At 41.7% G+C, this 27,170-nt stretch overlaps 5 protein-coding genes across 10 annotated transcripts; 4 read left to right on the top strand and 1 right to left on the bottom strand.

Annotated features, from left to right (window-relative positions):
* Window positions 1-1,689: 1,689 nt before the first annotated feature.
* LOC145456357 (glutathione S-transferase 3, mitochondrial-like) lies at window positions 1,690-2,500 on the top strand. Its single transcript, XM_080334431.1, has one exon. The coding sequence runs from the start codon at window positions 1,792-1,794 to the stop codon at window positions 2,203-2,205; it is 414 nt and encodes a 137-aa protein (XP_080190557.1). The 5' UTR covers window positions 1,690-1,791; the 3' UTR covers window positions 2,206-2,500.
* LOC145456354 (alpha-1,3/1,6-mannosyltransferase ALG2-like) lies at window positions 2,364-4,945 on the top strand. The gene has a single exon (XM_080334429.1). The coding sequence runs from the start codon at window positions 2,364-2,366 to the stop codon at window positions 3,729-3,731; it is 1,368 nt and encodes a 455-aa protein (XP_080190555.1). The 3' UTR covers window positions 3,732-4,945.
* On the top strand, window positions 3,996-26,523 carry LOC145456351 (exocyst complex component 1-like). Of its 6 annotated transcripts, none has more exons than XM_080334422.1 (24): window positions 3,996-5,116; window positions 12,933-13,063; window positions 13,634-13,729; window positions 14,272-14,341; window positions 14,404-14,480; window positions 14,773-14,928; window positions 15,802-15,993; window positions 16,052-16,184; window positions 16,434-16,543; window positions 16,608-16,760; window positions 16,827-16,911; window positions 17,318-17,428; window positions 18,443-18,541; window positions 18,909-19,024; window positions 19,090-19,197; window positions 19,975-20,039; window positions 20,274-20,297; window positions 21,054-21,131; window positions 21,885-22,020; window positions 22,172-22,249; window positions 22,314-22,497; window positions 24,915-25,114; window positions 25,675-25,872; window positions 26,254-26,523. In XM_080334422.1, the coding sequence occupies exons 1-24, from the start codon at window positions 4,993-4,995 to the stop codon at window positions 26,410-26,412; spliced, it is 2,883 nt and encodes a 960-aa protein (XP_080190548.1). In that variant the 5' UTR covers window positions 3,996-4,992; the 3' UTR covers window positions 26,413-26,523. The 6 variants fall into 6 exon arrangements, with proteins under 6 accessions (XP_080190548.1, XP_080190549.1, XP_080190552.1 ...); XM_080334423.1 differs by lacking the exon at window positions 21,054-21,131 and adding an exon at window positions 20,927-20,944 and having other exon boundaries at window positions 3,997-5,116; XM_080334427.1 differs by lacking the exon at window positions 3,996-5,116 and adding an exon at window positions 10,589-12,791.
* LOC145456355 (uncharacterized) lies at window positions 4,636-8,017 on the bottom strand. The gene is made up of 3 exons (XM_080334430.1): window positions 7,858-8,017; window positions 7,253-7,650; window positions 4,636-6,013 (listed from the first exon to the last, which is right to left on the bottom strand). The coding sequence occupies exons 1-3, from the start codon at window positions 7,928-7,930 to the stop codon at window positions 5,201-5,203; spliced, it is 1,284 nt and encodes a 427-aa protein (XP_080190556.1). The 5' UTR covers window positions 7,931-8,017; the 3' UTR covers window positions 4,636-5,200.
* On the top strand, window positions 8,668-10,442 carry LOC145456353 (cleavage and polyadenylation specificity factor subunit 6-like). Its single transcript, XM_080334428.1, has one exon. It carries the CDS (start codon window positions 8,772-8,774, stop codon window positions 10,254-10,256), a length of 1,485 nt encoding a protein of 494 aa, XP_080190554.1. The 5' UTR covers window positions 8,668-8,771; the 3' UTR covers window positions 10,257-10,442.
* Window positions 26,524-27,170: the final 647 nt, after the last annotated feature.

The following is a 27,170-nucleotide window of genomic DNA, read 5'->3' as shown; positions in this document are numbered from 1 at the left end:
CTAATAAAACTGCCGTAAATGAGCACAGTTGCTACACCGGTACTGGTGTACTACATATATTCCATCGTAAACAAGCGAGCACTTACAAAGTAACCCCACTTTTCCTTGCCATGTTTGCCCAATTTCTCAACATCAGATGAAAAACACGAATTACGATGCCAAGAGCCCGCGCGGCAAAACCCAGCGCCGTCGAACGAAAATCGCCGGACGCCGATGGCCGAATGCTCAAGCCGATCGTAAACCACATTACACAACAGCTTGAGGCTCGAGTCGACTTGAAGCAGTTTGCCTTTCTCTCTTCATCGAATACGAGAGAGTCGGATCGACGAGTCAGCTTTGAAGCTGACTTAAACCGTCATGTAAATGGGCCTAATGATTCGAATCAAGTCGAGTCATCAGAAAATCGTGACTTGAGTGGAGTCATGACTCGAGTCATTATATACAACCATAGCAATTTACAACGTAGCCACGTTGTAAATTGCTATGATACAACCCTGGCGAAAATTTTCAAAAAAGTTGCATGAATTTCCAAAAAAAATACTCTATCAATTTACGTTGATTTACGAAATAATTTTGGCTCCACCGACACTGGCTAACCTCCGACGGTGGGATGGGTGTGTACTGTATATGGATGTCCTGGAAGCGGACACAAGCTACTTTAAAAGTTTAAACGCTTTGTGTGCGACTGTTTTTTCACCATTCGTTTGATAATATAATATAATAATATCGCCGCCCGTTATTCACGTCGCCCTCGTTTTGTTTGATCTCGTCGCTTACAGAGCTCCCTTCGCCATTTTGAGTGATCTAGCACAGGAACCTACTCCCTCAACGTTTTGCGGGTGATCAGGGTCACTGAGTTAGGCCAGCGCTTGTCTACGTGTTGTGGTGATTCGTTGATGTGAAAATGTTTGCTCACTGTATAATTTGAAACAGATTATTGAAGATGACGTCCCTCGACCTATTTAGGGGTGATATATTGTGTCAGACTCTCTTAGCGCATCGATACTCAGGTTCTGTAGCGTTTCGCCTGCTTACGTTAACCGCTCGGCGCTCAGGCTCAACGCTCAATCATGTTCGTGATATTGGGTAATAGCTCTAATATACTGGTAATACCACGTATCAATATAGTGTTGAACTCATTTTTAGTCATGTCTGACATTGGCATATTGACTCGCTTTACTGGGCGAGATGTTTCAAAGGTGCAACGCGCCCGGCCTGATGTAACCCCAAACCAAGACAAATATGATAAATAATCATTGATTATATCAAGATACCAACTGAGTGGAAGTTAGGTTATAGTTGGTAAATCCACCACAATCGACACATAACCCTTTTAAGTGTCGTGAGTATCACGCTTCAAAGTGTCCGAGGCTTTTCTGGCCTCATTTCCCCCTATGTCTCTGTTGTTGTTAGGCGGCTTTATCAAAATAGCAATGAAATTTCATCATTTTAAAATCCCTCCTAATTCAAGCAGCACTTTGAGGCAGCAAGACATAAAACAACTCGTTGAAAGACCTATATATGTCAGCGAACATCAATAGACCCAGTCTGGAAATGACGATATCTTCTACAATAAATTGATTGTAAGGTTGCTCGTCGCATTTTGACCTCTGAGAGTAGATATTTTGGTAACCGAAATTTGAAATTGAGAGGAATGAATGAATACGTTAAAATTCCTCTACTTTCCTTGTTGAGTGCTATACCGAACATGGAAATATTCCAATTTTTCTTCACTAAATTGATTAGTTCTGTAGAAAATCTTCGAGTTACATTACTGTATATCATTTCAAAATGAATGGTCTTCCAAAAGAATACGGATGGGTGATTTTGTCTGGCACTGCCGCCTGGGGAACTACCATGTGGATGGCTATGAACGTGGGACGAGCCCGAAAGAAGTACGGTGTTGCTTATCCCAAGATGTACAGTGAAACTGAAGAGACCTTCAACTGCATTCAGCGTGCACACCAAAACACTCTAGAAACCTTGCCCTCATTTTTGTTCTTCCTGGCTATATCTGGAACCGAACATCCCAAGTTTGCTGCGAGCTGTGGGGCCATGTTCACTATCGGGCGCATTCTATACGCGAAAGGTTACTACAGCGGAGACCCTGACAAGCGACGCCGTGGTGCAATTGGAATGGTGGGAATGCTGGGATTAGTCGGATCCACTATTTGCGTTGCTGGTAGAAAATTGGAGTTTTGGTAGATGCAATTTGCGTCGATTTTAAATTAATCATGGAAGCAATTGACACTATAGGCTATTCCCAGAAAAATATGAAATATTTGAGTGTTTTTGAATTGATATTATTTTGTATATCGAATTGATATTGTTATCCGGTAGGCCTGATTGTTTTAGTAATTGTAATGATTAGGCTATTTATGATATGCTTGCTATGTACCATGCATTACCGTACTTTGAGAATATATCTGACAATATCCCGTCTACTTGACCAAGTAATGAAATTAGCTGTTGATATTTTTTTGGAATTCCATGTTTCAGATCTAGCAACTATGGTAAAAGTAGTGTTTCTGCACCCTGATCTTGGTATCGGTGGTGCGGAACGGTTGGTTGTGGACGCCGCCCTTGCTTTGAAGTCGAAAGGCCACCAGGTCAGCTTCCTGACCCCACACCACGATAAAAGCCACTGCTTCGAAGAGACTAAAGATGGAAACTTTTCGGTCACTGTTGTAGGCGATTGGTTGCCTCGAAGTATTGGTGGGCGATTTCATGCCGCATTTGCATACTTGCGCATGATAGTGGCAGCTTTATATCTTACGCTCATCTCATCATCAAGTCCGGACGTTGTTTTCTGCGATCAAGTATCTGCTTGCGTACCCGTGCTGAAGATATTTAGTCGCGCGAAAATTTTGTTCTACTGTCATTTCCCCGATCAAAAGTTGACAAAACGTGAATCGTTCATGAAGAAATTATATCGCTACCCGATCGATTGGTTGGAAGAAGTCACAACAGGAATGGCTGACGTAGTGATGGTGAATAGTAACTTTACCGCCTCTGTTTTTCGAGACACTTTCAAGAGTTTATCGAAAGTCCGAACGCACATTCTCTATCCTAGCCTTAATACTGTCGAATTCGATTCGGCGAAGGAAAAATACCGTAAATACACGCTCTCGAAGAGCACTTTTCCGTCCTCCGTGAAAACAGTCTTTTTATCGATCAATCGATTTGAACGAAAGAAAAACTTGCCGTTAGCGATTCGCGCAATGGCTGATTTAAAAGGGATTCTGTCTGACGACGATTGGGACACAGTTCATTTAGCTATGGCCGGAGGTTATGACGAAAATGTTGCGGAAAACGTGGAGCATTTTCAAGAACTACAAGATCTCGCGGATGATCTAAAAGTGTGCAAGAACGTCAGCTTCTTCAAGTCGGTGTCCAGCGATACGAAAATGGCTCTGCTCAAAAGTGCAGCGTCTGTCTTATATACTCCGAACAATGAGCATTTTGGAATCGTCCCGCTCGAAGCCATGTACATGGAGAGACCTGTGATTGCCATGCGAAGCGGCGGTCCTCTCGAAACTATAGTTGACAACTGGACTGGGTTTCTTTGTGAAGAAAATTCGCAGCTTGTCGCCAACGCGATGCTGAAGTTCATTCGAGATCCCGGACTTTCAGAGACGATGGGCACGGCCGGGCATGATCATGTGCAAAGAAATTTTTCGTTTCAATCATTTACCACATCGCTTGATGAAATTGTCGCTTCAATCCTATGAGTTGTAATACTATCGTATGCAATATTTATTAGTTGTAAAACTGTAGAAGTGCAGTGGCTATCTTATGAAATTTGCATAGAATAAACTGGGATCTCATCTCGTAAGTCTTGTATAAAATTTATTTCCACAGCTTGAGTTGATAGGTACGGTACGTTAAGGGTGTATAGACTAAATACAACAAATTGCATGATTTTACGCTGCTGCAATGTTTCCAAAGATTTGTGTACCTGAAGTGATTGAACCTGTCACAAACACTTTGCTTGATGATATACTGCAATATCAAGACTTTGAAATTTGCTATCATAAAATGTACCGGGTGTTAATCTATCCTCTGTATCTTAGTTTGCCTATGATGTGAAAAAGACTATATTGATCTATGTCGTTACATATTCGACATCAGACCTTCTTGAAATACAGTAATATCTCGTATGTCGATTTGTCGTCAAGTGACATGCTGTGATTATTTTAGCTTGAAAATGTTCAGTCAATTTTATTCTGTGCTTTGTCTTCATAAATTTATCGCCAAGACCGAAATTCCATGCCACTTAGACCAAATTATTTATTTACTAGAATTATCGTTTTTTTTACTGCCTTCGATGGAAGCCCGCAAGTTCAGTCACCTATATCAATTCGAAAGCACCCAGAACAAATCACTGAGGTGCATGGCTGACTAATACAATATAATAACATTATACACGACCTATAATTGTGTTAACGTGTACTAATTTCTGTCGAGTACATGCATTAACTGTTACTCTCATTCGCCATTAGCGTGTATTCTCAGAACTAGCCCGATGGCTGTGGATTCAAATTCATACTGTAGAACACATTATTCTCAATAACATTCACCGAAATAGTGTAACCCAACCCCAACCAAACATTGATACAATGAAGAAACCTCCGATCAAAAGAAGTGGCCATCATATTGCTTAAAAACAAGAACAATCATTTTCAAGCCTTACAGGCAGGACCAGTGCGTAGGTTGCCCATGATTTTACAAGTTAGAATTAAAAAATAAATCCAGCTAAACACCGGTACGAGCATAAAACATGGTAAAGTAAACGAAAGGTGCAAAATGAACGAATGTGGTTGACTGCGAAAATGTACAGTTAGCTTGTAGCTTGAAAAAGCAGTTTTGTTCTTGTGGATTGCTAAAATTCAATTGTTGCGATATCACCATGCTATCACGAAACTCTTATTTCTTACCATTTTAGTTGAATATGCATTTTTGACCGCATGATCAATAGATACTGCAAATGCGATGACGGCCATAAAGCATGCACTGCAGCGAGACGTGTTCACTCCAAACGACGAGCGCTTGCTCGGAGTCGTACACGTTGCTAAGACGGGAAAGAAAAGAAAATCCTCGTTTCTGTGCGCGTCCGGTGAGTAGGTCTACATTTCTTTGATGCCACTCTTGTTGAAATGTGTTCACCGTGCAGTACCAAATGACCGCCATAATTTCACGCCTATCTGAAACGTTTCTGCATCTGCTGTTCTAGGTATAACGTGTGACGTTTCAGTCTCACGAACAATACATGGTGCGGCGGTTTGTGGGGAGTTGTCTTGCGCAGAACTGGATATTCCGCACACACTACTCTCGCCACCGAGTCTATCAGGGTATTGGTCAGATTCGCGTTATTTGCCAGGCTGATCAGAGTGTAGCCCAGTTCTTGGACTACCCGGCAGTAGGATTTATTGCTGGCGTGCGGCACAACTTTCCCAGACTTTAGTATGCTCTTAACTGCTGGCACTAACGGAAACGGGTAGGGAAGGTGTCTCGGGTAAGTGCCGGGCTTTTTAATAGTAATCGGCTTATAGTCTTCGTCTCTGCTGATGACTTTTTCACTGGCGGAAATTTGCCGACCGCGCCACACTGAGAGTTTACGCCCGTACAACGAGCTAAGTAGTTGCACATGCGTTTTTTTGTGACGCAGACACGGATATTCCACGCATAGGCTTGCGGCGATCATTTCCAGCTCATGCCTCGTGGGTTCTCTGCCTATGGCCAATTCTGACCGGTGATACACCTCTCTCACGAGATATAAGTAGGCGCCGTGTCTCTGATTAATGTCATCGCAGTTGGTGAGAAATGCCTTTATCAAGTCATTGAATGGAAATGACGAGGGAAGCCCTTCCGGATATTCTGTTGTTTCTTTATCCCAAACTCTTCTTGGCGGGGACAGATTGTCGAATAATGACGAGTTGACTTCATTCTTTATCGTTGTTTCATCCACGAAATCTCCTTCTTCCATTTCTTCGCTTGAAAGCAGAGAGGAATCCTGGTAGAACGAGATGATAAATCGTGTGGTCTGCCTTTTAACATTTTCATCAAATGTGTCGGTACATACGAATCCAACTAAGTATACATTCGAGGTAATTTTGGGACGAAATGACCAGCCTCACAATCACAACTCAACGAATAGGTCCCCGCATAACACATGCGATAATTGCACCATGAATCAAGATTTTGCCACTAACTCGGTTTCAAGTGAAAATTGAAGCCGGTTCGACTGGATAAATACTTGTTTGCATTTTGAGATTGCGGCACTTTTGACAGTCTTTGCCACACTCCTTGCTGGAACATCTCAGTTTTTGAGTGTGCACAATGTGCATGTCTCTATTTAACATGTTATTCTGTTTCTATTTTATATCAGCAGGCCACGATGGAAGTTCGATTAATGAACTGTACTTGGAAATTCCTTCCTTATCAATGTATCACAATCCTCAAGCTATTTCAAATTCATAAAAATTTCTTAAAATGATGTAGATGGCATTGTACGTTAGTGGAGAAATAGGCCGATTCAGTTGCTGTAAACATTAATAGATAATAATCCTTACCCTACTTTAAAGCAATTTACTGACTACCAGATTTGGTTGAGCTTTGCTCAGTCCTAATAACAAACATAAATTGATATTAGATTTGGCCACTCATATCTATTTGTTATTGAAATGAAGAAGCTGAACATGGCATAAGTACTCCAGATCCACTTGCTATTGGTTCAGACACAGTGAGTAGGCAAATGTCATTTTGAATAGTTAACCAACTTGGATGCAAGGCAAAGCAGCCCTTCAATTGGGATCGGTGTTAAGTCATTCACAAGCCCTAAAGGCCTATCTGCTGCAGTTATACTGTTTGATGACAATAATGCAGAAATGAGAAACCTCAAATTTATTTTGTTCGACGCAAATGTCTATTCCTAAATACACAAAAACTATTGAAGTGTGACACATAAGCAGAAAACGGGTATGCAAAATAGCTGCATATCCAATTTGTGCAGATCACACTGATCTGAGTCACAGTTTGCAAGCCAGTGTAGGGTAATGGAATCAGGCAGCATCAATCGTATAAAACTTGATACAGGAATTATGATTTGGTTGTGATAATGTTCAGCTCTCAGAGACATATGGCAGGTTGTTGGCATCAAACAGAAGAGCACTGTATTGGCAATCATTTGTAGAACCTTGTATCAGTAGTAATCCTTGCATCAGTAGCGTCAAGAACGTTTACATATACTCACCGTATTGATTGCCTGATTGCTTAGCGGCACTGCGGCATTGATGGCTCGGTTGCTGTGAGTTACTGTATCTTTGATTGCCCGATCGATTTGGTCCACCATTGCCTGATCGATTTGATCCACCATACTAGTGATTGAGGAATCGCTTTGATCCAACATATTATTGCTTTGAATCAACATATTATTGACTGGTGGATCGCTTCGGTTCAACATATTATTGACTGGTGGATCGCTTTGGCTCGATATATTATTGACTGGTGGATCGCTTCGATTGATATTTCTTTGGAGATCTTCTATGAAAAGCCACAGCGATTTTCTCAAGCCAAATCTGAAGCCTCTGAATTCCTGATCAATATCGTCTCTGGTGAGGAGAGCAATGTCGTCCATTTCAAACTTGGCATCTGGAATGAGACATGACCTTCAGATCATCATCATTCATCATCATTGGTTTATTAGCAATTTTATCAGTTCAATACACCACAAAATGCGATACAATGAAAAGACAGGAAGATGTCGAAGCGACAAGGAGTAGTCTATGGAATCTGACACCCACCTTGGCCTAGGCGATGTAAAGATCAGTGTGAAACAAGATTTTATGTCATACATACTTATCATCCGCTGTGTCATTTCTGGAGGAAACGTCTTCGAAACCTTTGCGAGTACATCCTCCATAGTTTGCATTCTTTCAAGAGATGATATCCTCAATCAAAAACGCATGTACACGTTACCATACCACTCTGCTCTGTTACAATAATAAAATTTGATAGTTTCAACTGATTAACCAGTGAATGAAAGATGGAAAAGATATTGTTTTTGCGAAACTACAGTGTACGCGTCCCAAGTCCATCACTCTAACACGTGACACCAAAACGTCATGACAATAAGGAATAACAATAATAACGTTAATCATGCAAGTGCTGTTCGCACGACCTCAATTGACCTGAATCACCCTTTTCATTATGCTATCTGCCGACATGACAAACGACCACCCTCCTATATCAGCCGATGAATCTATGCGTTTGACAATGAAACTATCACACTCTAAACGCCACCGTTATTCTATTCCGCATGGATTTCAATAACAATAAAGGCATGGTGTCGGCACGAAGCTGGATTTTGCAAAGCCATACCGTATGGTCCGTACGTCACACGCGAACGATTTTGCACACACGGTCTCTGTGATTGCGAGTTATCTACACTTGCGTGTACATTTTCACCGAAATGGAAATGTAATTTTGTCACAAGACACCTTACTGTCAGCATAACCCAATATCTGCGACCAAAACGCCTTGCCGACAAGTATAGCGAGGCACGTCTCACCACTTACTATTCATGAAGTAGATTCACGCATAGCGCTTTGCATTGTGGGAATGAAACTTTTTCGCGGACGAATTTCGCTAACACGCTGTCGATAATTCGTCGATTGCTGGGATGCTGGGTTGTTGCTTCCGTATTTAGCAACATTGCCTTGGTCACCTTATGACGAAATCATATTATTAATTCAGGGTAGATGTGGTGAGATATGACAGACGGGGTTGATATAGACCTTTATGCTGACGTTGATCACGAGTTTGCCCAAGACGACGGGCGGTATACCGCGGGTGGCATTGATTTATACGACGACATGTTGCAGCCATCTGGAAGGTCGCACACGAACGGCATCCACAGCGCGTCTATTTTGAAAGATAAAATGATGGGAGGCATGCAATACAATTATCAAGGAAAGAAGGTGTCCATTTACGTCGGGAACCTAACCTGGTGGACGACCGATCATGATTTACAAGATGCTATTACCGCGTTAGGTGTCACGGATTTAATTGAGATCAAATTCTATGAAAACAGAGCTAACGGGCAATCGAAAGGCTTTGCAATAGTTCACTTAGCATCCGAGTCATCTTCGAGAGTGATTATGGAGAAATTGCCCCAAAAGGAGCTTCACGGTCAAGCGCCTGTGGTCACTCCTTGCAATCGGCATAGTTTGAACCAGTTTGAGCAGCAGTCCAAGGCACAGACAGGCGGGCAATCGCCTACAAAACCACAATCGCCACCGCCACAAGCTGCACCACGCCAGGCAGCCACTGTGACTGCAACAGCAGTCGCGCCACCGCGGTTAGCCCCACCACCAGTAAGCTCCGCCGGTTTGCTTGGCCCTCCCCCTCAACGTTTAGTCTTACCCTTTCCTCCCCCTCCCACGAGGAACCCAATCCTGGCCCCGGCAAATGTGAGCGTTAGTCTTCCCCCACCGGGTATGCCACCACCTACATTTCCACCCGGCGTGCCTAGACCGCCAGGAATGCCGTTGATAAGAGGACCAGGCGGTATGCTTATCGACCCACGAGTTCCCCCGCCTGGTCGGCCTATGATTCCTCCGATTTCACCCAATCACCCGCCCCCTGGAATTAGGATTCCATCGGTTAGTCACCCGCCTTTAGTACCCCCACCGCTTACACTTCCACCTCCTGTGGTTATTAATTCGCTTCTGCCCCCACCTGCTGCCGAAGCCCCAGCGGCGCAGATAGAGTATCGTACGTCTGAGAGAGCCCAATCTCCTGTCTTGTCGGATACAGAAATTGAAGAAATAATGAATAGAAATCGTGCTGTTTCTAGCAGTGCAATCTCACGCGCGGTACAAGATGCTAGCAACAGCGAATATGGAAGTGCGATTGAGACGCTTGTCACTGCCATTTCTTTGATCAAACAGTCTAAAGTAGCTTCTGATGAAAGAGCAAAAGTACTGATTGGATCGCTGCAAGATTGCTTGCATGGAATTGAGGAGAAATCGTTTGGGTCTGGCTCGTCAAGAAAGAGAGATCGATCTCGCGACAGAGACCGGGAAGAGAGGTCGAGACACCGGGAATCAAAGTCGAGACGACGCGATCGGGAGAGAGACAGGGACAGAGACCGTTCTAGAAGCAGGGACCGATACGAGGAGAGAGAATATCGCGAACGGAGCAGAGATCGGGACGGCGGCAGCTACTCGAGACACTCGGATCGTCACCGACGTTGAAACGATATTTGGGAAATTTCCTCTAACGGAAAAGACTTGGACTTTTCGATCTACGGGACCAGGCGTTGATCGACGTGATGACGAAGTTACAGACCGACAACACGGCTCGAAATGAGTTTGCTTGCATTTCTTCGAATCACATTTTTGAGCTTTTTTAAAAATAAAATTGAGACATTTCCAATCATATTTGCCTGTGTTGCTGTTGAGTTACTGTATTTGTACGCATTTAATTTCTACGGGAGGGTGTCAGTATTGAAAGGGAATTGGTACGATTTTATGCGCTTCTTATTTTTCAAAATGATAGTTAACCGTGTTTATAAGTTGTTTCATGTGATGTTTAAACTGATTGGGAGGTTAGTCTGTATGGTATGGTGTAGCTGTCACGGGCTTGTCGCTACTTGTGAGGGTTAGTTGGTTAACAAGTGGGCTGTGACCTGTGATATCGCTGTGGTGAAAGTAGGGCATTCCATTGTAATCTTCACGAAAAGAAGCTCAGTTTGTCATTGCCTGCGGAACTGACAAGGTTGGTGCATTATTCGTTTCTGTATTTTGTGGAAAATGTGTGCATTATTATTACTCTATTTCACGATTTTGTGTATGATTCCATGACTATGCATTGTTGATGTTGGCGCGCGTGCAATACCTTGGTACTCTGTTCCAGATCAAGTCTGGATTATTGATTTTTTTGCTATACACAATTTTGGTGCAATACCTTATTGATTATTTCTACCTTACTTATCCACTGCTAGTTGATGAAACTGTCCCTGGTGTTAATACATGTAATTTATCGGCACTAGTTAGTGTTATTTTGTTTTTATAATGAGTACTTACCTATTCTTGACGTCTCTCTTGGTATACACAGAACAAAATTGAAAAAATACCGTATAGCGTAAATGCACAGTTTCGAGTCTGTATCCCATATAAGAACCCATGCTCATGTCACTTCTCAAATATTGTGATGTGAAACTTGGGTTGCCTGTATTGTATATTTCAACGATTGGTTCTTTATTACTGTATACAGTAAAACACTAGAAGGGATATGATGAAACACAATTATACATTTGCCTTTCTGTTTACTGGATCACTTTGCACCCTTGCATACCCCCCTACTTGAATATCACACCGCTTATGTCATCGAGATTACAGACTTACAATCCTAATTGGATTTTGATTATCCTTCATGAACCTGGTGTGGATTTGCCTAGAAATGATTATTGCAGACACCATCGAATATTGTAGTGTTGTATGTAATGTATGGTATTTACATGTTCCTCTTCCATAAATAAGTGTGCTTATCAAGCATTCTCAGACAGGAATCTTTCCTGAAGTAATTTAGACAATATTTCATGATCGAAATTTATGGAAATCATTAGCTGTCTTAGGCCAGGTTTGGTCACACGTTGGCAGCATTGGATTCATCCCGCATGACGAATACCAATGCCTTTTCCCCTTGACTAGCTACCCTGTGCCTGATATTCTCACTGTGACATTGTGGCACCAATAGAACCTCCATTGTCGAACTACTCTCAAAACTACATTCACATTACTTATTGGTAGCTCGCTGCTGATGTAATGAGTACCCTTTGTCTTGAGCCATGTTTGCTCGGGTCCCTCTTACTATCTCTATAAGCATGTCTGTAACAGATTGTTCTGTATTTTATGAACGAATTTTACAAATATACCAAGTCGAACTTATTGGTATGCTCTTATTACTGATATTTCCTGTTGAGAGATTGAAATTTGATAAAATATTTTAATTTGAAGAGCTGGGCCGAATAGATGTTTAGGCAAAGATATCGTGCTATCACGAATGCACGATTGTGCCTATGTAGTTCTCTATAGTTCTCTTAAAAATGTTCTTTAGTCTATATTTTGAGTGAAAAATGAACCAAATCTTGTTTCCCACTCTTTTTGTACTTGTATCATGGTAATATATAGCTAGTTGCTTACACTGTCATACGACCATGGCAGCATTGCCGATATTTGCGGTAATTGAAACAACATTTTGTGTAGTGCATTATTTATAAGCAAATTATAGCATGTATCAACTTGAATATTATTATTTTGTGACCTGCAAAAAGCCACTCAAAATTTTGTCTAGATAGCCTAACTGAATATAGTGATTGATTAGTTAAGAGTTTGATTAGTTTAATTGAACTATTCTGCAAGATAACTATAGATACTATACATACATTTCTAATGTTACTACTGCGAGTAGTATTGATTGTGAGGGTTCAACATGTGGAAAGTACAATTTTTATGCTAGACAAGTTAAGCTTTGATTCAACTTCCTTCCTCGTCTGTCTGAACCATGTCACATATGTGATGCATATTCCGCTTCTGATATTTTTCTCTGAAGCATTCATTTCCATCTGTGTTCTTATCCGGAATTGTTTTAAGCAATCTGTGACGTGTGCTAGTGCATTTTTATACCTATTTTGATATGATCAGCTTTCCCCATCTTTTCAAGAATAATTTAGTAGTTCTTCCAGCTGTTGAACGCAAATCTTCAGCAGCACTGCAAAGTCAGTTTGGGTATGACATGTTATTCTGTTGTCTATTCTCTTGTAGTCCCAAACACGAATAACTATATTGTACAAATGTAGAAATTTTTCGTTGTGCTCTTGGCAGTCATGAGTACTTTTGAATTCGTGACTGAAATTGTGTCTTTTTCAGTTACCACCGAGCATCCTGCGGAAGTTTACATTTGCAAGATCAAGAAGCAGGAGAAAGGGGAGCCCTACAAGAAACAGAAGATATGGCACCTCAAAGAGCTGAAGGCAGTGGATGGCAAAGATCCAGACAAAGTATAGTAGTGTAATTCCATGAAGTGCAATATTTGCTCCCTGCAGTTTATTCTGTCCAGTGTCCATGTCATGATTAGAGCCTGACCTTTATCTGTGTCGATAGAAGTATCTACCGCACCAATTCCAGATAATATTGATTAGTGTGTGTCCAATCGCATCATCACCACTTCTTCAAGGGAACAGTTCTTCACCACTGTTGGATTGATTTACGAGGAATATTTGTTTTCTGAACTGCAATATGCGCCTGTTGAACTAGAAATAGTAGTGTATTACTCTGCCGGAGTTTATTTGTAAATGAATGAAGTTATGTAATTTTTGATTTTTCAAATTACTGCCTAAGGAGTTTTAGTTTATAATGATGTCGCATTTTGACTCTAGGTTGTTTTTCATTGGTAGGCTATCGATGCAAATTATGATTTCTGTTTTGCTCTATTCCTGATTAGCATACTATGAATTAAATGTTGTAGGCGGGTGATGGTGATACATTCAATCCTGTGAAGGAGATGATTATTATAGACGTACAATAATAACGTTGACTTTTTCATTGTCTGATGATATGTTCGTTTTAAGGATATCACGGAATTCGACTTGATTTTCGACAAATGCTTCAAATGGGCAGCGAGCAGTGTAAGCGAGAAGCAGACGTTTATCTCTGTCTTGTGGAAGGTGAGCTGTCCTACTTTCCCTATCTTTGATGTGATCCGATATTCCGAGATATTTCTCACACCAAGAGTTTATTTTATCCAAGGAAAAATATAGTTTGCCATCGTAGTAACTTGAAAACCTCAGAATCGCGACTCAGCAGCCGAAACTTGTCGCACAAGGCTACACGCGTTCGTGGACCCAACATTTCTATAAGTTAGTGATTGACTTACGGCATTGTCACAAGCGCTATTCACATTTCATAGCCAAGAAGTACAAAATAATTTTCAATAGTAATTTTCATGACTCGACTCGTAATCGGATCACTCAGGTCCTCCGAAGTCCTCCAAATAATGTTTACAGAGTGTGTGTAGCCGTTGATGGCGTCTTTGCCCGATGATGACCCATCCTTGCTCTGCCTGCACGTGGAGAAAACTTTGGCGCCCGGGAAAACAAGTGTGGCACTTGGTCCCGGGTCTGAGGGCGCATTTTCAGCTGCCGTTGCCGCTAGTAAAATATGCACACAACTTCGCACACTTGGTATGATAATTGCGATCGATTTCCAGCTGTGCAGACGGTATCTTCCGAAGCAGATGAAGGTGAATTTCACCAACATCCCCGAATCGATTAAAGAAGGTGATGAGTTGGTGTTTTCAAAGCTGTAAGCGGTGTTTGACAACGGTTTCTTGATAATTTAGTGTCTGTGGCGGGAACAGATAATCAGCGGACTGCTGGTGGGAGCGCTGCTGGTGATGGGGTTGAAGGCGATTACCAGGTGAATTACTCTTTGTAAAATAGAAGTAACGTAAATTTTCACTCATTTGCAAGCGTAAGTAATGATTTCTATCAAAATCCGAGAATTGCTTGAGTAAGTTGAATCAAAAAGTGGTATTGGTGTGTAGTTTTGAAATTGAATTGTCTGAAATTGAATGTGCGACATTGGCTGGTTATTGTCTGACTCTGACATATTGACAATTACAGTGAAATATTTTTTAAAGTATGGAACTGACTTGGTCTTGGTTTGGAGTGCAACTGCATATGTGATTTATTTATGTTTCGTTTTCAAGGCTCTTGCCAGCCAGGAGGAGTCTGATTTGGAGCGTATGATAGCGGAATGCGATTATGCGATCAGCAACGCTGAAAAGTTTTCCGAAATGTTGTCGAGTAACTTGTCGGTGCTGGACAGTGAAAATATCAGTTCCATCATGGGTTCCGAAGACCAGGTGGGTTGTGTGTATTTGCGCTTCTCGTATCAGCAATGTTTGCCACCATTTATCGAGCTTTTTATATTTTCTGGTAGATATTGTTTACTAGGCCAAACAGGCCATCGGCGATTTGGTGGTCTAGTCATGGTTCTCTTGTCTAAACACTGATCCACTGGTTAAGCATTTGTATTGTGGGTATAATACCAATCGCACTTTCCAAATTCTGTGGGATATCTTGTTACCTATTTGATATTTTCCATCTATATTAAGAATTCCTAAATATGCTGTACATATTATAGTATACAACTTTGATATGCCCAATCTCTCGATAGGCATTCCATTATGGGCTTTGTTTAACACTATAAAAGATCTGGTATATATGGTATACCCTTCATTTGTGCTGTTTGTTATGACTTGCTGGAATAATGTACTAAAAGTCTTAGTAGTGTGAGTACTATCCTCCTGCACTATCCATTTTCTCTGGTAAATCGATGCAAAATAGGAGGAGGTCTCTGGTGATGCGAATTTGCATTATATTAACTTTTCCTTGCTCCAAACTGGATTTCAATAGACCAGCGCTAGGTTGCAAGGTATTGATGTAACCAACGTTTCCTTTGTCTGTTGGTTGTGTTTCTATTGTTGCACCAGGCTCCTGAATACGAGCTTTTCCGTCATCCCTGTACCAATTTACTAGATATTCTATTTGACTGTAATTAGGGCATCTGCTGTTTGTTGGCTCATTTTTATAATATATTGTACAGTACAGTGTGGGCTAATGTTGAGTAATGTTCTATCAAATGCCACTGTGACTTGGATAGATGTTGGCAAATATGTTTGTGACATCACTATTGTGGCAGCGCATCATTCATTTCGGTGATTCTGTCGTCACAGGTGAGCGAATTGATGACTTTGCTGGATAAAGCATTAGTCGAAGTCAACAGCATCGAAAGCCGACTCGACGCTTACAACGATATGGTTCAAAGCATTTCGGGTCAGATGGGCCAGATGAAAAATCAGGAATCTTTCATTCAAATCACAAACAAAAACCACGTCACCCTGTTACAAGAACTCGATAAGCTGGTGGTGCGTAAAGTTTTTTATTTTTAGTAACGAGAGACGGTCTGATGTTTTATCGCTTTAGCTGCAACTGGATTTGTCGAAAGGTCATATAAAAGCGTTGAACGAAGGTGACCTGCGGGTCGATAGCGGTATAGCAGCTTGTACCAGCGCGGCGGAAGCCTTGCAACACGCCATGCAAGTCGAACTTCACCCTGGTATGATTGTGTGCTTTTAAATTTTTTTTTTTAATTCTAGTGTGTTTTGTAACAAGCTGATACCATGAGATTTAAAGCATTCAAATGTGCTTTTGAAGTGGGTGCAAATGGGCTGCCAAATTATGCTTACATTGACTCGAGCCATGACTGTCTCAGTTTATGGAATGCGTGCTTCATACAGTGAACTTGTCTATTCACAGACTTGGGCTGTTTGTTAGAATATGTTGCGACGTTGCGTTTTGTTTTCAGGCATTTGCCGCTTGCAAGCTGTCGTGGAGCAGCAGAAACTGTTTGAAGAGCTGCGACAGAAATTCGCAAAGCGCCTCTACCACTTTTTATTCGAACTCTTCACGAAATATGTAAGCCGTCATTCGGCAGTGCAGAGCACGCGGTGTATCTATCAAATCATTTATTTAATTTCAGGGAAACGAACAATCTTCCAATAACTTGGTCCGGCAAAGTGACAACCTGAAACTTCCCAAGCATTTTGCGTACCACCGCGATTTGCTGCCCTACAAGGACTTGACGTTGTGGCTGAAAGTGGCAGATAAAACGAAATACATGCAACTCTGCGAGGTAAGATTTAGACAGAGGAGCAGATTTCGGGACTTGAATAATCGCGGTTGCGGTCCTTATTTACAGATATACACACAGAGTCTAAGCAAGGTGTATTCAAGAGAGATTACCGGTTTCATAGAAAGCGCCAAGCAGAGATTCATTGAAAAAGGTACAAAGTTACTAAAGTAGGCTCAATAACGTGCAATTTGTGTCTGGCCGTAAAGAAAAATATATTTCAGGTCGTACTGGTACTAGATTTGGTCTATCGTATATTGTAATAGATTACTTGAGATTTTTGGATTTTCAGCGCATTGGAATTATTTTGGTTAAAAGTTGTGACTCTAACTCCTCTCTACCAATCGGTTGTCGTCGATTCTGGTTTATTTAAAATTTTGTGTTTGTCATTGTCAACAAACTTCTCGTATTGTGAAATGCCTGATTTATCACAATCAAGGCTGGGTAGTCTCATACAAAAGTTCCTACTCCCCAGCCCTGATAACGATTATCAAGTTGAATTTATCTTGCCAAAATAACTTCAACTGTTTTTGTTACCTCTACATTGATTCACCGTTTAGCGGCTATCTCTATGCAAGTGGGAAACGCTGCTCTTGAGGCGGCCAGCGCCTCCAATATGAGCTTGAATACCATTGGCCAGGAGAAGAAACTGAAACTGGGACTGAAAAAAAGTATTGCTTTCCGTAGCGTAGCGGGCAGATTGGTGTATGCTGAGCTTGTCGGATTTGCGCGTCACTCTCACAGCATGGTCTCCTTCAGCCTATGCTCGAATAATTCTTCATGATGCAATTTTTCATTACTAATCTCAGCGATCTTTCGTGTCATTCTTGTAGCAAGGGATATCTTGGTGACTGGACTGTCCTTTTTCCCCCACGGTGTAGCCTTGTCTTGAAAATTAATTTGCCATCCTCTTACACATTCTGCTTCATAGATTTTTTTAGAATTAGATTGCGTGATGCGTAGACTGTACCTGCTGAATGTTTTAACCGTGTTGAGTGGTTGTAGGTTTAGATATAGTGTTGGTTCAATGCAAAGGTCTTTGCTGCTGTGGTGATGGGGGCATTTTTGCATGGATATTAAGTAGAATATCAAGTCACCTGAAATCTTTCGTGCAAAAACTTATAGTATTTTGGTAATGATCTGTCAATCGCAGTGGTCACATGACGTGGTCCCATATTCATTACATGGGCGATTCATTACGATACAGTCCAGTTAAAGAGTTAACGCACCCACCCGTTGTTAAAACTTTGTATGAATTGGCTTGGTGTTCCAAAAGGTTTATTGTACTTAGTTTAAAAATGCCATTCATTCATTTAACCAATTTTCACTTCAGGTAGTTGCATTTGTTAATTTTCATCAACAATTTAATGTCATAATTTAGTCATTTTCCAATACTAATAGTAAAATTCAATGTATAACCAATTTTTCATGTTGATCAGTTTATGCCAAGCCGGTTATGTTTCTGCATTTCAGTTGAACACAAAACGGTTGCGCATGCGCAGGTTTTCTACATTATATTAATCGGTGTCATCTACGATCTACTCATCTATATCTCTTCAGAAATTCTCATTTCTTTCTGTTTGAAGCGCACGGCCTATCGCAATTCTATGTGCCGCTCTCTGTGTTTAATGGCTGTGCGCTGTTTCGTACTCTGTTTCGTCAAGTCGTAAACCTTTGTTTTTTAGAGCTTGGCAGTAGCAGCAAAAATTTATCCGGTTCTTCTTCAAGTCTTTCGAAACAACACAAAAAGTTTCTCGGATCAACTCAAAGCTTGAATGTAAAAGGTGGCGCATTTATTTGTTGTTCACAATCACATAAATAATTCTGTTGGTGCAGAATATGGAGATAGTTTTAATTTAGGTGTCAGTGTCGTACTATACACTTTTATAGCTCCCTTGAATATCCAGCAAGTTCCAGTGAATTTTACAAACTGACCACGGCATGAGCATTCTTGGTGCAAACTGTAACCTGTAGGACGGTTCATTTGCATTTCCTCATGAAATCACATCGAGGGTACAGAAGAACATACAATTGATCTCCTGATTGTGTTAGAGGTCAATCTCCAAATGTAGTTGTGCTTGTGGATCAATCCTCACATACAGACTTATATTTGTTCTTGGCGCTGCGAAAATATCGTGCATTGCTCGACAGGTGTAGGGAAGAAATTGAGCAAAGTCGTGGGAGGTAAGAAGAACACTCTCGGTGTCAGTACCGAGTCCCTGGCCGCGTCGGATTTTGAACTTTCGGACCGAGAGAAGTTCAGCTCTGTAAGCTGAAATTTGTTGCCTTGGCTTCGTGCAAGTTTCACCAGTGTAACGGACTCTTTTACCAGACGTTCCGCGAGGTGCTCAACGAGCTGGAACCTGCATGTCAGGACGAAGAGGCGTTTCTTGTGAAATTTTTTCACCTCAATGTCGAAACTGCCGACACGCTGTTGCCGGTAAGGCCTCTCTAGATGTCTCGAAGTTATTTTTTAGACATTTAAAATTTCAACCAATTTTAATTCTATTTTTGAAAACTTTTTATTCTAGCACCTAGAAAATTTGAAGAAGTATCAAAATGTTCAATCCAATATTTTTGATTGGAAATGATAACGTGGTACCTCTGTTCTTACGTCATGTTCTTATTTGATCATAAAATAAGTAAAAACTTCAAACTTACTGGGCAGAGATGAGCATGGATTAGGATTAGGTTTTGAAAAAACAGGATTTGTGAAATTTTGTCGGATTTGGATTGAATTTGGATTAGACATTTTTTTCAGAACGGATTAGGATTTGGATTGGATTTACTTATTTTCTGGGAGATGGAAATGTTGTGTGGCGAATGGCGACAAACTTTATTCAGATCAGTTATTAATGTAATTATTATGGTTACTAAGTTATCTTGAATCAAGTGAATCGTTGGTTGTGAAAGAAAATTTTCGAATCCCTCCATTGCATAAATTAGTATTTTTTCTGAATTTCCAGTTGGAATCGGAGTAGGATTGGACATGGACTTGTATATGAAAAAGTTATGGATTAGGATTTGAAGGTTCGGATTTGGATTGGATTAGGACATAGAAATTTCAAATCCGCTCATCTCTGTTACTGGGCATAGCGCACCTAACAGCTGTGAAAATTTTTCGGTCATGGAAATTGCCCTTCACAAATTAGTATGGAGATTTTAGTCCCCCTAATTGTAATTTAGTATTTTAAATTTTTTATCTTGATATAATCAGGGAGGTTCAGACGATGAGGAGGACGACACGGAGCAAGGGGCCGCGAAACGAAAACAGTATCAAGAGTAAGAATCCCTGACTTGCTTGCGTCCTTAACTGCGTGTGAATAATTGATATGCGTTTTGAACTGACAGTAGGACTTGTACGTTACTGGGAATGTCACTAATCTCACTAACTTTCCGGGCTGGCCAGCGGCCCGATTCACGTAACGAATTTGCACTGCCATTTTTTGCGTCACAGTATCGCTTCTTTTGTGGGTGTCTCAATCGCGAGACTTCATTCTTACCGATTGTTTCCAGGAATCAGGTTACGAAGGACATCAGGTATGGCAATATATCGATGCTTTTCCCGGTGACTGTAATGGTGTGTTATCGCTGGGGGTGTCTGTCATTCATCATGGTGATTGGTATTGAATATATTGGTGGTAGCGGTGGTCTGGTTGTGATGATGTTTGGCCTCAGCTTTGCCTGGTCGGTTTGTGATGTACGTATGCGAACGATGTGGGAATATATGTTGTGTAAATTCATTGTATGTCATTGTTGGTTGCTGTCACTTCTATCATGAGCGAAGTCAGCATTAACTTTGTAGAGTAAATGATGAGTTTTAATATTCACTGACCGCTGTTATCAAACTGGACATCTTGTGACTGGTTATGTTTTTTAAATAGACCCGGTTTGTGATCAATTTAGAGCTGACATTGTGGTTACTGGACTTAGGATGCTTCAGCAACCTGCTTGACACAAGCCAGTCCTTTTACATTACACAATCAATAATAATGACACGTGACTTCCGTAAAGCGAAGGAGTATGTCACCTGTCTATTAACCATGTTTAGGCTCATACCAATTTTATTTCCTGTTTTGCATTTACAATGTCATTACAGTGCTAGTGTAGAATGTTTGCGTCCGCGTATCCTTTTTGTATATTCATCAAGCCGCGCGACTTCTCTTCAGGCCCGTAGATAAAAAGTGGTGAGTAGCAAGTAATCTGGTAGATGCGGCTATGTAATATTTTGCGAAGTGCCCGCGATTAGCTTGAACCGGTGTAATTTTGGAATTAATTCTCGGTTATGTTGGTAAGACCACAGTCTGCCCGGTCTATCTTCATGCTTGCCCTGTCGGCCATGCCCACTCTCCCGGCGGGCATGACTGGAAAATGGTGAGTTACGGAAAGTGACAATTTTTGTTGCTTGATAATGATGTGATGCGATGCCCGATTTGGGAAATTGAGAAAAAATTTGATTTGCTTCCGATTTGCTTTGTTGTTTTTTTGCGGTATAGTTTTAATGCAATTACGAGTTAAATGTGTTCACGCCTTTGCACAGTTTGGCGTTGGTTCTGTTAGACGATTTGCTGGATTTTAGTGTACTGTTGCATGTGTTCAGGAATGCATTTGCCGCATTGCGATTTTGCCTTTTCAATAATGCGTAGTGGCTTGCTTAATTTGCTTGTGCTTGTTCGGCTATATGGTGATGGCCATTGCGGTACATGATTTACATGGTAGAAAGCTTGATTGCATTTGCTAATATAGGCTACTTGATGCATGCGAGGAGTAAAGTATGGAATACAATGTTAATGGTATTATTTTAGAGTATGACCTATATCCCCAATTGGAAGACATGTTCAATTGTTTACCCGCCCCTGATTTTGTACAATCGAAAAACTAACTGTGGTCAATAATATCAATTATTATAATTATATTGGTGTTTGGTGGGAGATATTGATATATATCTTGTCTTGGGCGCCCAAAGTGCGCTCCATGATGATTTATCAAATTTGATTTGCCTTTCTGGAAGATGAACAGTAATATTATGCCTGATTCTTGCTGAACGCTGGCATCGTGGAATCTCGTTACGTTATAGGTAGTTCACTAGCATCCGAGGGTGCTAATTCGATATTTTCAACTATCCAGGCGGATGATGACGGAGATTTTTTCTGTTGTGGAAAAGGAGCTGATTGGATTTGTTGCTTTCGGAGAACGGCTCGACCCGCTGAACTCTCTGAATATGCTCGTGGTAATTGGAGAGAGAGTCGCCAATGCGCGTCAGGTAAGACATTTATTATCGTGACCCAACCCTGATTTGCATCATTGGTCACCATCCTTGGGTTAACTTTAGGATTGAGATTTTGGCATTTTTCCTTTTACGGTGCAACTCCTGCTTGAGTAGCAACGCTGACTAATTTTGTCGCATTCTTCAGGACAACGACGGTTCGTTTCTTGCAAAGATGCTCGGAAAGTCCCTTATCGAAGTCAAGCGGAGCTTTGACAATCTTATTGTGAGTGTCGCGTTTTGGATGCCCGCCCTGCTATTTTGACAACCTCTCGATTGTCTATCGCCAGAAATACAAGGTATCGGCGGTGAGGCAGGCTCACTTGAGTAAAAGCAAGAAATGCGGAATCCTGCCTTTCGTGATCGATTTCGAGGACTTTGCCGAATTGGCCGAGGGCATTTTCAGAGACACGGTGCGACGCAACGACCTGGAAAAAGCGTACAAGGGGCTCATAGAAGCCGTGTTTGACGCCAGTGAGTGTGGGCTGGGCCAAATGAGTGCCTGAATGATTAGAATTTGAATCGAGTATTAGTATTTGAGCAGGGACGTAGCCAGCCGAAAAAAAACGGGGGATATTTATTAAAACGGGGGATATTTTTTGAAAAGATGATATTCGTTATGCTAACCACTTTATTGCGGTTTAATACACACAAATGCCGATACCACAAGGGTAAGATAATCTCGTTTGTGTTTACGTCTTTATACACATGAACATTTGCCAGTTATCTTGAAATATAGCTCTATTATGCGCAGTCGCATGCTACAGTAACAAACGGAAGGCGCTTTTGCCTTGCGCGCCACTATTTGCCGACAGCGAGTTTCATGCGCGCGGATCTTGATACAAAGCGCGCCCGAATCATGACTCAACGCAGCAGGTGATCGATGACCACCTCGCAAATCACAATCAGATGGAAGTAGCGAACAAATTTCGATGACAGCGAGGTATCTTGACCTTAATTACCAAAGCGAGGATGTAATCACGAAAGTGCGCGCAGATCATATTACAGCACAGTGGAAGATCTCTCCATTTTGCGCTCAAAGACGAACACTCGAACAGTGAAGACACGCAAATGAATTATAGTCTGTTGCCGTTTGATACAAACAATCTGGATTAATTTTGTTTTAAATCAATATGATTTTTACTGTCTGCCAAGATGGTATAGTATTTTTGGTGTGTGGAGATGGTAAAGACTAATTACCGGTCGAGCTTGTGCGATTGCATTGTGAATAACAGTGGCCTGGCGCAGGCTTAGGCTCGCGATCAAAATGCATTCCTAAACGCGTTTGCGGTGTAGAAGTGACAATCGCGAATTGTCGAGGCCAAGACTATAACGTCTGGTCATTACAATAGCACATCGAGTAGCACTATCACGCGCCTCGAGTCACAGAGCGGCCTAATTTTTCCTAGCCTCCAATGTTTTACTATGGCCAAGCGCGTTATAACAGGACAGTCAACGGATGCGCCAGAGGCCTGAGACACGAAACGGCTGGTGATCTGGAAACGCACACACAGCAACCGAACTAAATGATCGCAAATTGGATCAATACATAATAGATTCCATTCAGAACATTTGATTAGTACGATCTGTTTTGGTACTGTAGGGATCTGCTATCTCTAATGATACAAGCCTAGCGCGCATGTTCTAAACGTTTGTTGACAATACACTGTCAAACACGAAAACCAACTCGCCCGGCATCGAAATTCCAATGGAGTGTTATTGTTACTATGACTTCTGGTTCTGTAACTGGATAATATCGTTCAGACGAGACGGGAGAGCCATGTGAGATGCGTTTTTCGGGCTTCCGTAGACGAGAGAACAATATGAGAAAAAGGCATCACCGCACTGCATTGTCTGATTGATCGATGGCGTGATGATGCCGCGCGGCAATTAGGGGATTATCGAATTAGAACAAGAAATATTAGATCAGGGCCGGCCAACCTTTTCAGCCAAAGGGCCACATTCGATTGACGAAATACTGCGCGGGCCACTTACCGCGCGAAGCGCGAAAAAATTTTGAAGTTCATAGGTCAATAATATTGTCACTTGACAATATTGCGGGCCTGCTGTATATCGCTGGGCTAAGTTTGCGAGGGCTATTCGGCGCATGGACATATCGATATCGAAAACTGCGACCAACATGTGTCAATCTTTCCGTGCCTAGGTTTCATAGTCAACGATCTTACTGCGAGCGCAAACGCAAAGTCGCATATGTTGAACGACACTTTGTCCCGTAATCGCGAGTATAGTTAGACTCAATCTGATACATCAGGCGTTCTTCCATTTTCACAAAAAGGGCAACAATATTAAAAACAAGGAATCGAGTGACAACATGTTGCGCTAAGCTTGCAGAAAATTTTTACTTTTGATAAATCTATCGCAAATTATTCTGCTTTATTGTAGTGTACGAAGATATACCAATATGTGACTGGCTGATGGATCTGTCAGTGCGTCGGAACTGATATTTTAGTCATCACATCTCAAGTGTTGCGGCCAAACTAGTCAAATTTTTGGTTGGCCTTGCAAGTTCACAATCTGTGCAATCCATTTTTGATACTGGAAATTTCGGAAATGACCTCGCGGGCCACTCAAAACCTTCTCGCGGGCCACATGTGGCCCGCGGGCCACGGGTTGGCCGGCCCTGTATTAGATCAATGGAAATATATGTAAGACGGGGGGGTATTTCGAGCTTGGAAACGGGGGGTATCGGACACCGATTACCCCCCCCTGTCTACGCCACTGTATTTGAGCATGACCTATCATGGTGGCACAACATTATGAATGATGTGGTCAGTTCAACTACATTTTTTGTGACCGCAAAGAATATAATGCCAGTTTTATATCATTTCACGACTTGAGAAAAATCCTGTCTCACCGCTTGAATTTTTCAGTCGAGAGGCTGGCCGCCGAGAGCCAGAAAACTCCGAGGGAAGTGGTGCTGTTTGAGAACTACCACGCGCTGCACGACTGCCTGTCACGATTGAAGATCGTCGGTCTGGAGCACGAACGCAAGGAGAGCAAAGCAAAGTACAATCATAACCTGAAAATTTACGTCACCACGATGATGGGCAGGCCTCTGGAGAAACTCAGCGTGAGTAGCAGTTGGCTCGTTTATTGAATGTCTCACCAGGAAGACGTGAACAAGCAATGTTTTCACATTAAGGTTATGGATGGGGAAGAGACGTTAAGTTATGATTGAGTAGTTGCCGTGAGTTTGCGTGGCAAGAGATGTGAATGAAGTATCTTTGCTAAAAAAGCAACTGAAATAACGATAATAATTATATGCAAGGCACGGATGACTTCCTTGACGAATAGGATATTTTGAACGCTCGGCTATGCTTTAACTTTGCGTCGTACCATTTCTGGTGCTGCTGCGGAGTCGTAATAATAGCACTGTGATGTCATGCAAATTAATTCGATATTACCAAAACAGTACCGACTGGGACTGAGGAGTTCTTCAAATTTTCGTACTAGTGCATAAACATCAAGTGTATTAATAGTGAGGTCTACAAAATATTCAAGACTGGGTTAGCTTGGGTTATTTGTAATGAATCGCTATCATAAAACTAGGCCATTTTGGATGCGAGTCGCACTGGCCGTATAGGTTATTTCTGTTCAATTCAACTAGCAATTGTATCTTTTCCGCTTCAGACCTTTTTCGAAGGCGTCGAGGAAGTGATGGCGAACGGCGTCCGCGCCGAAGAAGTCAGCTTCAAGCTGAAGTACAGCAAAAACGAGCTGCGAAAATGCGTCAAGGAATATTCCGGCAAGGACGTCAAGAAGGGCTTGGAAACGCTGTATCATAAGATCACAAAGCACACGAAAGAAAATGATAACCGGTTGCTCAGAGTGAGTTTGTAGACTGTGTCAGTAACGTATTTCTATTGCAAGTATATTTAACCTACGTGCTCGACTTCCTCAATTGCTTGTTTTTTTGGGCTCCTTCTACTTGACAGTTTTCAGTTTGCCCAGGACTTGCTCATAAGTCACTTGCACTTGTACTCTTGTCTTCATGTGTTTGGCTTCTATGCTATGGTGTACGCCATGTGCGCGTTATCTCGAGGTGGAATGCTTGAAATTGTCTGAGATCAAGCAAACAAACGTGAAATGTATTTTGTCTTAGTTGAAGCTCAAACATCAGTGAATACCAGCATTCGACTCTGTGAAACATGCACTTTGCCGCATAGGATGACTCTTCAGCTTCACGAGTAACATTTTCTCGTTTTTCAGGTTGTGTGGCAGTATATGCAAGACGAGTTTTTGCAGCAGTACAAGCATTTTGAAGATCTGATAGAAAAGTGCTACTCCGGCAGTGGGATCAAGTTGGAATTCACCATCAATGACGTACTGCAGTACTTCACGGATATTGCTTTAAATCAGGATAAATAATGTCTTCTTCCTGACATGTGTAACGCGCGACTTCTATATCTGGACCATTGATTTTGGTGCAATACGGTTACTTCTGTATTCAATCGATTTATTATATCATCGGATGAAACCGTCTGCTATGTTGTGTTTGACTGCTGGGATATAGTTGAGACTGGACAAAATCGAGCAACCGGTACTTTTGTGATTTGATTTCGAATAGTAGGTTGGGGTCGGGTATTCGTGTATCACTTATAATGACGCCATTAAGAGTGTGGATGGTTAGGGTACCGCAGATAAAATAATGCCAGTTGTGTACCACAAAAAGATAAACTGTTATTTTTTTACCGTACCAACTTACAACAATGCTGTGGTTTGATCATGGCCTTGATTCTGAGTGAAAAGGGAGCATGAATTCGGTACATGAGAAATTCGTATCGGTGCTCGATATAGTCAGCGTTAGTGCCCCAATGGCTACCGTTCTTAGGTCACACGTGGAATATCGGTCGTCGCTGGGCCCAGCCAACTTCCATTCTCGAAGTGGAAGCAAGCTGGACCAGGTTGTGAAGAGATTGCGGAATTGGTGATTCTATGATTTTGACCAGAGTCATAGTTCACAAGTCCGAGCTGCCGCCGCTAATCGTATGCTGGCCATTTATTATGATCTTATACTCGGGCGATATACGAAGTATCACATTCGGCATGAGGCACAATGAAAAAAGAGTAGGCAGGGTAATGTGTATAGTGGGCACTGGCGTAGCCAGGGGGGGCGAAAGGGGCGG

The sequence above is a fragment of the Botryllus schlosseri genome, chromosome 14 (assembly GCF_051294905.1).
Source record: "Botryllus schlosseri isolate E-star chromosome 14, Bs_hap1, whole genome shotgun sequence".
In the NCBI taxonomy this organism is placed as follows: domain Eukaryota; kingdom Metazoa; phylum Chordata; class Ascidiacea; order Stolidobranchia; family Styelidae; genus Botryllus; species Botryllus schlosseri.
Note: the sequence above shows the minus strand (reverse complement) of the source record. Positions and strands in the feature narration are given on the sequence as shown.

Bases quoted from the DNA above. Each gene is read 5' to 3' on its own strand.
- LOC145456357 (XM_080334431.1), top strand. From the start codon at position 1,792: ATGAATGGTCTTCCAAAAGAATACGGATGGGTGATTTTGTCTGGCACT.
- LOC145456354 (XM_080334429.1), top strand. From the start codon at position 2,364: ATGATTAGGCTATTTATGATATGCTTGCTATGTACCATGCATTACCGT.
- LOC145456351 (XM_080334422.1), top strand. From the start codon at position 4,993: ATGACGGCCATAAAGCATGCACTGCAGCGAGACGTGTTCACTCCAAAC. The intron at 5,117-12,932 runs GTGAGTAGGTCT...TGTCTTTTTCAG, and splicing joins CTCGTTTCTGTGCGCGTCCG to TTACCACCGAGCATCCTGCG. The intron at 19,025-19,089 runs GTAAGCTGAAAT...CTCTTTTACCAG, and splicing joins ACCGAGAGAAGTTCAGCTCT to ACGTTCCGCGAGGTGCTCAA.
- LOC145456355 (XM_080334430.1), bottom strand. From the start codon at position 7,930: ATGCAAACTATGGAGGATGTACTCGCAAAGGTTTCGAAGACGTTTCCT. The intron at 7,651-7,857 runs GTATGTATGACA...GTCTCATTCCAG, and splicing joins AATGACACAGCGGATGATAA to ATGCCAAGTTTGAAATGGAC. The intron at 6,014-7,252 runs GTGAGTATATGT...TCGTTCTACCAG, and splicing joins GCAATCAGGCAATCAATACG to GATTCCTCTCTGCTTTCAAG.
- LOC145456353 (XM_080334428.1), top strand. From the start codon at position 8,772: ATGACAGACGGGGTTGATATAGACCTTTATGCTGACGTTGATCACGAG.